The 14,484-nt window shown below is 44.4% G+C and overlaps 1 protein-coding gene across 3 annotated transcripts in view; it reads right to left on the bottom strand.

Annotated features, from left to right (window-relative positions):
- The window catches only part of RAD18 (RAD18 E3 ubiquitin protein ligase), a 61,754-nt gene extending 52,689 nt beyond the window's left edge, over nucleotides 1–9,065 (bottom strand). For all 3 annotated transcript variants that reach the window (XR_007767236.1, XM_050904694.1, XM_050904695.1), the window contains exons 1-4: nucleotides 9,006–9,065; nucleotides 8,389–8,470; nucleotides 4,216–4,277; nucleotides 2,731–2,801 (exon numbers count right to left, since the gene is read on the bottom strand). Coding sequence is in view for 2 of the 3 variants with exons in the window: in XM_050904694.1 (XP_050760651.1) it covers nucleotides 2,731–2,801; nucleotides 4,216–4,277; nucleotides 8,389–8,470; nucleotides 9,006–9,065 (275 nt within the window). In the remaining variant the exon portion in view is untranslated. The remainder of the gene's footprint in view (nucleotides 1–2,730; nucleotides 2,802–4,215; nucleotides 4,278–8,388; nucleotides 8,471–9,005) is intronic.
- Between the last annotated feature and the right edge of the window lie 5,419 nt (nucleotides 9,066–14,484).

The following is a 14,484-nucleotide window of genomic DNA, read 5'->3' as shown; positions in this document are numbered from 1 at the left end:
TCTCTTGAGCACTCAGAGTAGATGTGTTTATTCCTCTGACTCACTAGCTGTCAAGTAACCCTGATTAGGAAACTAAGATATAAACTTGAAAGTAAAAATATAGTTTTCTTCCCTATGTATGAAAAAAAACACAGATCGTTTTCAGCAAGGACTAGTTTTCTACTTATGCAAGTATAACTCTAATTTCTATTGCTATATTTTCTAACTAGGTGATGCAGAAACTGACAATTTTTAACCAAAATAATCTCTTTATTAGAGGACAATGAAATTAATTTCAAAACAACCCCAAAATTTTACACTTACTATTTTTGAAGACACTGGCCTCATTGCAACTGAAAAAAATATTGTTCATAAAGGAAAGATGGCACAAATAGCACTCCCCATCTTGCTCTCCTGACCTGGTCAGAGTGATGAATTCTGCCTGCAAAGCACAGCACAAGCAGCAGAAAGCAAGCTGAGCAAAGGTTGCTCTCACCCTGACAGTCACCTCTGGGCATAATTGATCAGAGCAATGCACTCCCTTAACTCCTTCACTGCTCAGGATCTTTGTGTGCACCTGAACACAATGTGAATTCAGACCTATTAAAGCCTATTCAAAACTGCTCCTCTACCCTTTCACACAGAATGTAACATTAATGGGCCATAATGAACAACACAACATCTTCACTTTTACTGGGAAACATCACAGTCCACCACTTCTACAGGGAGGATGCAGGACTCCCAAGACAATGCTCACTGAGCACAAATGATCATGAAGGCTCTAATTCTGCAAACACTTGTGCACAAGCTAAATGTTGAGCAGAAGTGTAAATGGGATCAGCACTCAGGTCTATTTAGAATGATTTCCATTCCATGCACACACTGACCTTGGAGCACAGCTTTTACTTTGCTAAGTACTACCAACATTAACATTTTCTTTCCCTACAGGCCTGACTTAAGAAATGTGTTTGCATTTTGTGAAATAGTGAAAAGATTTAAGGCCCAATTTTCATAAATGCTAAACTACCTGAGGCTCAAAGTCAAGTCAGGATGGACTTGAAGAGCTTAGCACGTTTCAAAAATCAACCCCTGGACTTTGGATTTGTTTTGGGGAGGGCCAAAAGGAAACAAAGCAGATGGGGAAGGAGCAGGGGAGACAGAAGATTTGCCCTGTACCAGAATCGCCAGGGCAGAAACCAACAATGCTCTTATGATTTAATGATACTCATATCACGTAACACTCTCCAGGCAAGTAGTGTTCCCCTCGAACCTGGGACCATCTGCAGAGTAAATGCAATCCCAGGCTGAGGGAGGCACGAATGCGGGGTGCCCAGCATCTGAAGCAACGCGAGATTTACTCACTATCTATATTCCTCTTACAAGTCTGTCTTATTAAAGCAGTTATCTTAGTAAGCCATTTGTTGTTGGGTCTTTCTTACCAAGATCCAGAAAGAAGCCTGCACTGGCTCTCTCCCACCTCACCCCCACCCTGTGCAGAACAGGACACTACAGTTTTTGCCTTATTGATCTAACTTTATGTTGAGAAATTGATTGAACTCCAAGTCACAAAAGGAAAGATTATTAAACTACTCTGACTGGTAAGATTTATACTGATCCATTAAAGCAGTCAAAAAAAATTAACGTTTAAGATTCAATATCATAATGGATCCAAGTCAGCACTACTTGTTCCCTACAAAATTAGACATTACCAAAAAAAAAAAAAAAAAAAAAAGTAATCCATTTATCACTAGGAAACACCAAAGACAGCATTCAAGCTAAAATAATGGAACTGTAGAATTTCAATTCTTCATATAAAATCAATTCAATCTAATAGTGGTCATACAGAAGATTAGATCTTCATCACAGAGAAACCCTCTCAAGAAACAAAGCCATAAACTGAACTATGCTTCCTATCACTTATGAAGCCAAGAATCTGATTGACTTCAAGCTCCAACTTCATTTCAGAGAAAAAGATGATAGTGTATTTGTCTCCCATAGACACAGGAATACCTACAAAATACCTAGCAAATCACCAAGCTGCTTCTAATCAAAAGAAAACAGAGAGATAATACAAGAAATCTCATATATCTACTGTGGTAAGTGTTTACCGAGTCATGCTTATTCTGTTGTTCCTGTCTTTCAAAGGGATGAGGAGATCAAAAATGAATTAAAAACGAACAGAAGAGTAGATAAGAAATCCAGGTGAAAGCACAATACTCCATTACTTCTCTTATCCAGGAACACTCACATTTGTGGTTCCTCAATACCTATGTTTTTCCCATCCAATGACTTCACCAAGAGAATTCTCTTGGAAGTTGACCATTACCACTGGACAAAATCTTTCTGTTCAGAATTTCCCCTGTACACATAGGAAGCATCTTAGAAGAAAATCTTTATTACCATTATTTTCCTCAGAGAATCCTGACACATCTGCTTGACTTCCTACATGTTGAAAGAGACTGTAACTTACACGGCAGCTAACCAGAAGCAAAACCAAAAGAAGCTTACAGAACCCCAACACACCACCTGAGTGGACAGTAACCTTCAGCCAGAAAACTGTAGGATTTTTCCAAAAGCATAAACATTCATCTTTGACAGCATTTCTGTGACACTGCAATTTTTTCACTCAGTCCTCACACTGCTCCTTGCTCTGCTCCTCTACAAGGACTCCTGGGCTGGTCACACAAAGTACGTCACACCTGCCTTTCCAGCTGCCAAACCAGAGAGAGTATTTATAAAATTACGGTATACCTTGCAGAATTAAAGCTCTTTACTAGTTCATCTAATGTCCGGTTATTTTTCAGGTCAGATTCCGAGACTGCCTATTAAAAAAAGAAAGAAAGAAAAGGGGAAAAAAAACCAAACAAACATTCAAATGCAGTGAAAACAACAAGTACCCAGAAAATGTTCGAGTGATCAATAATTTGTTTCTTGGATCAATGCCTCAACTACCCCCCGCTAAATTGCTATGTGAATGAAGATGCAAACTAAAATAACTGCCTGAGAACTGTAAGTCTGGGAAATGATAGGTAATAGATAAAAATGAAGCATAAAGCCAAAGCAACAAAATCCAGTGCACCCAATCTCCAACGATGCTTTATTGTAGCTCGGTTCTAATTGTTTTGAAAACCAAACCAAGGATCCCATGAATGTGATGAGAACCTTAAGCAACAAGGCATGAAAACTGATGAAGAGAAATGTTAATCTTCCAATTATGGAATGAAAATATGAATTATGAGATGGCTTTGTGCATTCAATTCATTCTTTTTAAACAATTTCTGATTTTTGTCTCTCTGGCTGCCTCTCTGCTCTTCTTTTTTACAAAGCTTTTATTAGTCTTGCTCATATCAATACCTGTGATTTTTAAGAAGGCGGTAGTAAAATGTACTCCATCAAGTAGTCTGCACTTGTTTGAATTTAAAAACTGGCAAAGCTACAAATAGATCTGTTTTGCAGTCTTGAAAAGTCTAGTCTGGTTCATGCTTTAGAAACACAGAAGAAAATTACTTCTATTTTGCCAATATTCCTGAGGCGCCATTCATTGTTTTTAGGCAGCCTACCATTTTTAGGAGTTCAATAAAGCCCAATTGGCTTAAGATGAAAAGTTAGATTAAGGCCTAGAATCAATTGCATTCTGTGTTCTTTAATCAAAAAAGGCCTTCAAGTCAGATCTTAATAATCACCCACCTGCAGCGCAAGCCAAACCTGCCTCTAGTGCTTTTCAAATTTAACCTAATTCTCATGGCAAACAGCCCCTCTCCCTGGTGCATAACACAGTCCTCTCATCCCCAAAAAGGCTACACAGTACAGTCAGTGAGTTTTAGGACTAGGTGGTCTGTGGACACTTCTAAAGACTCCTTGAAAGATGAAGTGAGGCCACTCAATCAGAGAAAATTTAAGTGTTTAAATTTCAGCACTCATGTTTTAAATGATGGAGTATTTTAACAAATTCGGAGGCAATGTTAAATGTTTCGCAACAGATTGTATACACAGGTCTGAGCCAAAACCCAGGTTTGATGCTCCATTTACTTCTGCCTATGCTGACAGAAAAGTAGCTCTGAAACAGGAGAATTCCAGTTGTAAGAGCACCACACTTTGCCCAAAGAGCTGCTGACCAAAAGGAAAGGTGGTAATATAAGACCAGAATTAATTATTTAGCATAGTCCAAAGGGAAAAGCTCCTGAGATTCGCCAAAAAATAAATAAAAAACAAGCTGAGGAAAAGAAAAACACTTACCACACAGCATGTTGGACACTGAGTTTTGTAGGACAAAAACTTGCGTATACAAAGAGAACAGTCTGGAAAAAAGAAATATGTAATTTTTAAACGGGCATTCTTCCAAATGCAGTTCAACATCCTTACTAGTATATTTTCTTTTTGTACAATATATGCAAACTATTCCACAATACACCAATATTGAAAATACATCATTTTCCCATAGAATTAAGATTACCATTGTAGCAAAAGAATCTGTATTTTATGCAAATATCTTTCAACATTTAATCTCAGTCCCTCTGTCAAAAGCAGATGTTTACTTTTGCTTCTTTAACGCAAGACAAGAAAACCTTAGTCTGCTACCACCACTAAAAGCAGTGTGTTTGCACTGCTCACTCCCTCACCACCGCTTTTTTTGGACATGACTAATGTTGGATCACTTTCATCTTCCTGCATAGCCCCAGACAAACTCTCTATCCTCTCTTTTTCCCAGGTGTTTTTTCCGCTTTCCAAAACAATACCAACCTGTTGTTGAGGGAAAAGGCTAAAAAGGATGGGAAACAGCACTGGCACGCTAACTGAGAGACGGCTTAAATGTTTCCCAGGAAAAGCAAGTCGTATCATTATCACAGGATGCTTCAATAGACTCTTTGGTGAAATATGCCACAAACTTCATTTTGTCACAGTAAATTCCTGAAATTATTCTATTTTCTTTACTTATCTATAAGCTGTCATAACCACTTCAAGATATAAAAAGTTTCATCACTCTCCAGCAAAACAGACGTTCACTTACTAGATCATTATTGGTCAGTGTCTCAGCACTTCACACATTTAGCAACAGCTACCTAAGCAGATATATTTCAAAGACTCTGTGTGAAAGAGTCTGAAAAGCAGCAGGAGCAGTAATGCACTAATTCAACACTTAAAACTGCAAATCCATCTAAATACTCAAAAATTACATTATATAGTAAGATGTGATATGGGGGGGGGGGAATCCATAAAAAAAATAAATAAATTTTAACTGAATGAATATGAATCAACTTATAGATCTAGCCTGCCAACATCCAACACCCAGTCACCTTCAGTAAGCAATGGGACTGACCTATGTTTGCATCCATCACTGCTCATAGCCAGGGTAGCTGAAGCATGTTCAAGGATAATAAACCACATAAGCTCTTAGTCTTAACGTTTGTGCCTCGGGCTGGCTCTGGGCCTGTGCAGAGAAGGCAACAGCCTCACAATTCTCTGTCCCCAGCCCCTTCCCTCCCACTCGCCTCCTCTTCCTACGGGAGAAATAGCCCCGCGATGGCTCAGGTCTCAGCCTGCCATTCCTGGGGTAACAAAATGGGTCTCTGTCTACTGTAGATGGCACATACACCAAGAATTAAATGGTGCCACAAAGTTCACTTCCATCTGCACCGACGGACCAAACCCACCTGTAAAACCGCATCTACCAAACTAATTATAAGACTCAGCGGCAGCACTGTATTTCAGTATACAGAAGAGAATCCCAAAGTATGAATTTAAGCTGACAACCATCACTGGTTGCTTAATGACAATGACAGAATGAAAGTATACCATTCACTGCCAGCAAGTAACAATCTCTATTGAGATTAAACTGGAAGTAGCAAGTTTGTGAGAAGAAAGAGGAATAAAACAAGCTTGCCACAAGAAAAGTCAGTAACGCCACAATTTACACGCATATCGAAGACCATAGGTGTTTTTTTAAGTGAGCAAGCAATTCTGAGACCTGCTTAGCTGGAAGCACAGTAGTAATTTCAATACAGATTTAAAGAAAGGAAAATCCTGGATGACAAAAAAGAGCTCCCTCCAACAGCTATAGCCACTTCTATATGAGTAAGTCAAACAGACCCAGGTTCCCCTGCCCACCTTCCAAGCTACGCTGGCCCCAGGCCAGGGCTGCACGGCTGCACTCGCCCAGAGCTCTCCTTGGGATAAAGGCTCTGACTTCGGCACGCTGCTGATTCACCGGGACCGGCGGCTGCTCCCAGCACCAGCTCCATCCCTTGCTGGAGGGCAGTGCCCTGATAGCGGAGGAAACAAAATGCAGAGCTCAACCACTGCCTGCCACCAGCCCCTGGCTGGTTCCAGCCGTCTGGGTTCCTCAGGAGAGCAGCACGTTTTAACACCCCCGTGCCGGCGGTCCTGCCCACGAGAAGCAGACCCGGCAGTGATAACCTCTTACACCACCTCAGCATGAATGGGCTGAGTTTGTCCTCTCAAGACTGAAAGTATAAGAAATGTCAGGGCCACAATTCACTCTGCCCCGGTGAGATGTCCATATTAGAGAAGACATTCATCTTCAGATGCTTTTATTATGTGAAAGAAATATGAATGGCACGTCTATTTTGTCACTGAAGATACAATCCAAAGCACTGTGAAAGTTAAACAACTGCTGTCAAGAGAGCTACTGAATGCTACCAGTCACCCAAGAATGAGCAGAGGAGGAATTTTAAGCGGCTACAGGTGCAAACAGATTATAGAGATGTCTAGAAGCCCTGTAACAGATCATTAAGAAAAAGAGAAACAGAAAAAAATTTTGCAAGCAAATGTATTTCATTTTCATCTATTCACAAATAATTACTCATTAATGGCGGAGGGCTTTTTGCTCCAATTGTACAAGCTCAGTGGACTGAAGAGATTACACAGAGACAACTGAGTAAAAAATACTTCAAGAAATCTTGATTTATTGTAGAAAACTTAGGCTTTCTGCAATTTGCAGGGGGAAATTAAATGTGTAATCTGTTAAAAAAAGAAGGTAGGCAGATTCTTTTCAAAGTTAAGGGCCTCTGAACCCAGCTGTGTCACAGGCAGGCTGTAACACCAGCTATTGTAGAGGATGTCCAGTGCTCCCCACCATAAATATGCTGTTTTCAATGGTGATAGTTTTGCCAAGCTAAACTAAATTTCATCGCCAAACTACAATGTCCTGCTTCATGTAAGGAAGGGGAAGTGCTATAGTTTCTGAACAAAACAATTATAAGCATTTATTTTAATGTGAGAAAAGGCAATGTACTTCCCCCTAATCTGACCTTCAGTGAACTGCTTCGCTACCACATTCCAGGAGGTATCAGCCTGAGGCAGACAGAGCAGCACGGAAAATTTTAGCTCATAACACTTAATGCTCTCTGCCATACAGCTTTGCATTTTGTTCCACCCTCAAGATGTTATGAAAGATATTTAAATGAAGAATTGTAGGAATAGGTGGCGTTTAAGTGCATTAATCCAGATGACGTGTTTGTGCCGTCAGAAGGTTGCAACCGTAACTATACAAGGAAAGGTTGCTGGCTGCTTCACAGCTTTCATCCAAAAGAGCTCCTCAGAGGCAAACACCCTTGCTGGCTAAGCCGCAAGTAGAAGAGCTACATGTTTTATAAAGAAAATAAAGGATCAGTAATCTCCGCTCTACATGCCAGTAAATAATAAATAGTCAAATGATGACTCGTCTCTGAAACTCTAAAGGAGAAAACTCTTTTTTGAGGACATTTTTCAATAGTTTTCTGTCCCTCAGCTAAGGTGCAAGAGGATTTTGCCAGCCCACAGGGCCCACAAGGTCATTCTCCAGTCTTGTGTTTCCTGGGCAAGATGTATAAAGACCAAACCATTCACTCAAAATTTCTTTGGGTACAGCTTCTTCGGCCCTACCTGTCTGCCTTAATCTGTCAACTGAATGACAAGTCGGCCTTAAATGGAGTCACAGGGCCAAGACACGCTCCCATCACAGCCACCCCTGTACTCCCTGGAACGTATGGCAAGGTGCATTTACATGAAATACATTAATTCTAAATTCCACAAAGTCACAAGATAGAGGGAAGAACGACCTCACCACCCCTTTATTGACTTGCCACAAACGCCCCATTTACCTTCGCTCCTACTTGAGCAATTTTTATTAAAACTGCTGTTTCTCTGCAATGTTTATTAAAACTCAAGTAAATTTGAACTGCAACCACCAAGTCAATAGTGATGTATTAATGGACCCTCCATAAAATACGTTAATCACAGGACAGAAGGCACAGATTTACAATTAAAAGGAAGTAACAGTTTTGTGTTGACCTCTATGAACTTAGTTAGTACTCATGAAGTTCGTACACAAGACAGCAGGATGGGATCAGTCCTGCAAGAGCAAGAAATTTACACACAGTGCTTTCAGGGCGAGACGTCATCAGTACTTACAGTTATGCGAACACTGTGGAATGATCATCGCAATGCTGAAGTAATCAAAGCATATCCCACACCGCAACAAGTCATCCACTGCCTGCAACGGAAAGCCGAGGTCACCGAATAGCTCACGGTGGGACATGGTACCGCAACGGCACGCTAGCGAGCCCGCGCTTCCAGCCACATAGTCTTTCGCTGTGTGTTCTCACGCAGTGCAGATTAAGGTACACCGCCTGCATCAGGCGAGGGCGGAATGCAGCGCCAGGGCGTGAGGGCCGGCAGCACGGACCGGAGCGGCGGCAGGCTGCCCCACGGCAGGGCCGCGCTGAGCTCGGGGGCACGACGAGGCCCGGAGGAGCGGGGCGGGCCGGGCCGGGCCCTCGTCCCGCCGCCGGGGAGACCCACGGAGGGCCTTCCCCGCCCGCCCTCCCTGCCTGCCTGCCGCCCTCCAGCCGCGCACCTCGCAGGGCAGAGGGGGCTGCCGTGCCGGCGCGGCTCCGCCTGAGGCCGGGCCAACCACCGCGGGACGCTCCCCGGCCGCCCCGCTGACACCCCGGCCGCTCGCCTTCCCTCCCTCCCGCCGTGCCGGCAAGCAGGCCCCGCCGCGCCGCGCCTCCCCTCGCCTCTCGCACCTTCAGCGGCGACAGGCTCGCCGGCCACGGCGGCTCGGGCACCGGCAGTGCCAGGGCCATGGCGGCCCGGCCCGGCCCAACCCTCGCCTCACGCCTTCCCCGGCCCGGCCCGGCGGGTAGCGAGTCCGAATCCCCCGCGCTGAGCCCTGCGCGCCGCGACCGGGCCGCGCTTCCGGCGGCGCCGCGGCTGCCGGGAGCTGTAGTCCGGGCGGCGGGGCCCCGAGCCGCCCTGCCCGGGAACGGGCCGGGGCCGGAGCCAGGGCCAGGGCCAGGGCCAGGACCAGGCCGACTCGCCGGGCCGCGGCGGGACCCGCTGTCCCCTCAGCCCCGTCTCCACCGGTGCCGCTTGCCTTTCAGCGTGCACCCCAGTCTGTTGTGGTTGATCTCAATAGCCTCTGTTCCCAGTCAGCGCCCTTCCAGGGCCTCATCCCACACAGGTGTTCAAAGAGAAGGGAGGAAAGCGAAGGCGTCGACACGAAACCGGCACCGGGCGGCCTCGCCCTCCTCGGCCGAATGCGGGTGCGAGTGTCGGCGGGTGGCCGAGCTGCTGACCCCGGCTGTGGAACGCGGCGCTGGGGAGACGTGCCCAGCCACAGCCCCAGGCCTGGCCCGAGCTCAGTACTGAGCCTCCGAGCAGCCTTTCGGAACTGTGAACTTCTCATGTCGCAGCTAGAACACGTTCCATTTTCATTTTCTAATGACGTTTAATTAAACACCTCCTTTAAAATCCTGTGGATGAATATTCAAGGAATTTTTGAGCACCAAATGCATCATCTACCAGGCCTTTTCAATACCTTCCTCTCCCCTTTTTAATGCACCTGTGGAAGTTACCTCATAACACAGACATCCCCAAAGCAGCTACAATAATGGCACTGATTTCTATGCATTCGTCGTGTTCATTGAACTCCCATGGACAGCTTACGGATGCAATACAATTCTCAACCACTGTGATAGTTTGTTTACTCGGGTGACAAATGAGATGTGTCACTGAGTGATCCCACAAGCTCAATGTGAGAGTCTTCACCCATATCTTCCAGGAGACGTTCATTTAAAAAAACATCTAAGACACTGTGTCAATGAGATTCGGAAAAACAGTCCCCTGCCTAACTTGCCTTCTGCAATTAGCCTACTCCAGCCCCTCACAATCAGTCCTGTTTTCTGCTTACGTTTCTCGGTGCAGGTGTACGTCAGCCCTTTGCTATGGGAACGACCTTCTGCACAGACGTGCCCAGGGCTGTGCTGGGTTGCCACGGAAATGGGCATCATCACCGTCACCTCTGTCCTGGGCATGGCCAGAGCTGGCTCTTTGTTTTCCACTGAGGGGACATCGTAAAACCCAGGCTAAAAATACACGGCCTGATGCATGAAAAACAAAAAAATGGCAGGTAGCAATGGTCATGGCTGAGTACTGCCGATGTGGTTTCAGAAGGTTTAATAATTGCCTGGGAGTTTGGGGGAACTTAACACACTGCCAAAGTCACGTCGGATAAAATTGCAAAACAAATTGCACTGTCCCGGTGCAATTCAAATTTCAGAAGCCAGCCATTTACCAAGGCCTGCACCAAGGCTATGCCGCCGGTGCTCCTGTAGTGCCCGTCGCACGTGGTGCTCGCTGAAGGGGAACAACGGCAGTCCCCTTGCAGATACTGCACTGCAATACGCTGATACACTTCACACTGCGCACTGTTATGAATTTTCCTGTTGATTAAATTTGTTGTAGCAGAGGTTTTTACACATACACACACACAATGCATATTTAACTATTTTATATATTAGTCTGCAGAACAATAATGCCTCCCTTTGCCTCCTTCATTTCACAGGTTTGTTTTAAGCACTTCACTTCTGTAGCTGCTGGTGACTCAAATGTGCTGTTATCTGAAAACCATGCGCACGCATGCCTGATTTTTCCTATAAGATGAGTTTTTGTAGCAGTGTAATTTCCACAGTCTTATTCCTGATTTGTGCTAGTCTGATTTTTGAATCAGATAAAATAAAGTCAAGCTCCACGAACTGGCACTCAATAATTCTTATATATATGTAGAAAAGGTATTCCATGACCCACATGATGGAGAAGGTCAGAAGAAATTATCATAATGAACTCTGCTAGCCTTACACATTATCAATCTCTGAATTTATATATTTGAATGGATCTGATTACTGTCTGACACTTGCTGAAAGGGCTAGAATTTACAGAATAATTTCATTGCCATTTAAGTGCCCATTCTTTTCACCTTAAGGAATCTATTTCTTCTGCTTTCTCTGAGAGCTGTGAAAAATTAATGTCTCAATCTCTTATGGTTCTTTTTCAGTTTTCTGTTCTTTCCCTCACGCACACTGCAGATCTCATTCCAGGTTCACACACTTTCTGACATGAGCTTATTGGTTGGCAATTAACCCATCCTCCCCAGGAACGGACACAAGGGTTTCATTACTACAGCAACATGTTTATGTTTTATTTTGCTAGACTGGTGAATAGCAAAGGGCAATGAGTTTATAGCCGAGCACCATTCACACAGGCTGCTACTGAATAAAAAGCAGCTTAAACTATTTCCATGGTAAAAGCACCATATCAAAAAAACTGGAAAACCTCTGCCTTCACCTGAATCCTTCTCCATTATACCAAAAATACTGTACGACTCAGAAGTTAGAGAGCATCCACCTTCTTCGGCAGCGTGGCCAATTTAACTTAGCCTGCAGCGAGGGGCTGAGCTCAGGGCTGTGGGTTGCTCCGTCTCACGGGCAGCGTTCAGCAGAGCCATCCTGCAGTGCCTCTGGTTTGCGCTGGCTCAGTGCCGGGGCGTCTGGAGAGACACGACGGGGCGGCAGGGACGGAGGTGGGGGCTGTCTCACCCGGGGGTCTCACCCCACGGAAGGGCAGTCGTCGTTTAGAAGCAGCAAAGGACGTTTCAGTTGGAGCTCTGTCCAGCGGAGCCGTGGATGCCCTGCCAGCCTCGGCGGCTAGAAGAGCGTGCTTATTTGCGAGCGTTTTCCCCGCGGGGCGCAGTCCTGCGGGCTGTCCCGCAGCAGCTCTCCCACCGCGGGGAGAGGCGCTGGGAAGCCTCTCACCCGTCTCCAGCCGTACCGGACTGCCGGGACAATTTGGTCAGGCAAAACGCTCCCGCCTGCTCGGTTGGAGCCTGCTTGAGCATGACGGGTCCCAGGGAGCAGATTTAAACCCAAGGACTCCTGCAGAGTGAGGACAGTTATCTTCCTCTGTAGGAATGCTTCCCGCTGTTTTATTGGCACTTTGGACTTTGGTGTAGCAGTATTAAACTGGTTTATTTTTCTGAACTACCAAGTTACAACTTGTTATTATACACAGAACACCAAAACGAGAACATATACCCTCCTCCCAACCCCCTAAAATATTCATTTAAATTAAAATACCAGTAGGAACCAACCTGCATTTCTGTAAGCTTATTGCCCTGTTCTGTTAGCAAAGAGAAAAGTATGGAAGAGCTTAGTGGGAGGTGGAGTAGCCTGACACGAAGCAAATCTCCAAAAGCTACTTATTTTCATATGTACTGTTGAGACAAAGGAAATATTTAAGTGGAGTTTTACATAGTTCCCAGCTGGTTGCGCACAACTTAATAACGTAAAAACTGTTTGTTCCCAAATGGTGCTCCAGCTTCGGCGCTGCTTACAGAACTGTTGTTTTTCTCCGTGCTCTGACAGACAAACGGCTCGTCTTCAGCTGACCTTAGTAGATTGCTCTTAAAACAAAATACTCCACCAAGATCTGCCTCTCGCTGGACATACTCTGTGACAGAAATACAAATGCACCATGGAAACAAGCCTGTGGGACACGACCATGTAGATTGGATGAAAATCTGCAGAAGAACATAGTGTTCTTCAAAAAAAAAAAAATCAAAACCCAAACCATAGAACATTTTGAATTGATTGTTTCTAAATATTTTCAGAGATTCCTTAACATTTAAAGCAGTGGAAAGTTTCTTGTCGTGTCATTCCCAACTAAGGGGAGAAGAGCCTGAATACCATGAATAAGATTGTTCAAAAACATTTAACATTGACCTAACTCTGCCCTTATGTTAAAGTTGGCAGTAATTTATTGATTTCCACATGACTAAATTTAGTCCGATGTTGAGAATTTTAGAAAAAAAAAATCCCACCATGAAGTACTAACTCTTGAGACGGGACTATACAAAGTGCCTGTCACAGCAATCCTTTAAATCTGAATTAAATATTCACCATGCCAACCAAAATAACAGCATTTCAGATCCAACATCTGCCGGTGCAGATAGCCTGAACAGCCCATCAGACCAACACAAGTTAACCAAGACAAGGTTTGGCCCAGAAATATAGCTAAGACCCAGCACTCGTCCAAAGAGCTTTACTCATTCTTTCCTGCACTGAAATGAATGCACAGCATCGGTCAAAAGCCTGCAGCAACACGGCAAAGATGTAGCGTGTAACAGCCTTTGGGTAAGTCATGGGCGTGCGAGAAGGCTTAGCACCGCAGCGTGAGCTTACTATTCAGTGTCAAAAGTTACTTACGTGATAGCTAGCACATCAACTGGCATCATCCTTTTGTAATAAATAGTTTTAGCTAAAAAACAATACCGCCTGAACATAGCAGTAATTTATATTTTGTCTTGTTTCTACTTTCAAAGTTTTGTAAGCAGTCAAGATCATGAGCTACAAATATATACATATGTATTTTAATCAGTACATACAACCTTTTCCATTTAGCAAGTCACAAGGGTTCAAACACAGGGGGGTTAAATAGAGTCATCACTGGAGGTAGAGGGGTGTATTTTCAATGTCCAGTAAGACATTTCTACCCTAGTTTTATGCTTCAAGTAAAATGGTTTCTACCCTAGTTTTATGCTTCAAGTAAAATGTAATCTAGCTGTGACATTTATTGCGTTAGTAACTGGTAGCACTAAACACTTTTTTTTTTCTTCTGGAATCTGTTTGCAGTCTGTTTCCCTCTAAATCAGGCCTTTCAGGACGACAGAAGCGAAAGAAATCACATCGTTTTCCCCTCCTCCATCACATGCTCCATGCAGCCTTTAGAAGCAAGAAGACAAGAGTGCCCGTCCTGGTGGGGTTCAGGTGGGGAGCAGGGTCCCTCGCTCTGCGGCGGGCGCAGGCTGAGGAGCTGCAGGAAAGCTCCCAGGAGCAAGCTCAGGGTGAACCAAGCAGGAGAAGGACTGGCTGCTCATCTTCTCATTTTTTATGATATTTGGGGAGAACCTGTCTATTCACACTACAGCATCAGAACCAGGAGTTAGCAGAGTAACTCTGGCTGAGAGCTGCAGTGCTATTTCAGACCCCCCCTTTCAAAGCACACTGCCAGCGCTTCTTAAAAGGTCTGCTGTTAGAGTTTTATATGGAAAGAAGTGCGTAAAGCTGGGATCAAAAGTCTCTCTAGAGTGTAGTCAATTTGGCTGCCGTAATCTTCTAATAATAGTCACTATTACCCAGATTGTCATTTAAGAACTCCTATTGACTATTA

Source organism: Gymnogyps californianus, chromosome 13 (genome assembly GCF_018139145.2).
Source record: "Gymnogyps californianus isolate 813 chromosome 13, ASM1813914v2, whole genome shotgun sequence".
In the NCBI taxonomy this organism is placed as follows: Eukaryota; Metazoa; Chordata; class Aves; order Accipitriformes; family Cathartidae; genus Gymnogyps; species Gymnogyps californianus.
Note: the sequence above shows the minus strand (reverse complement) of the source record. Positions and strands in the feature narration are given on the sequence as shown.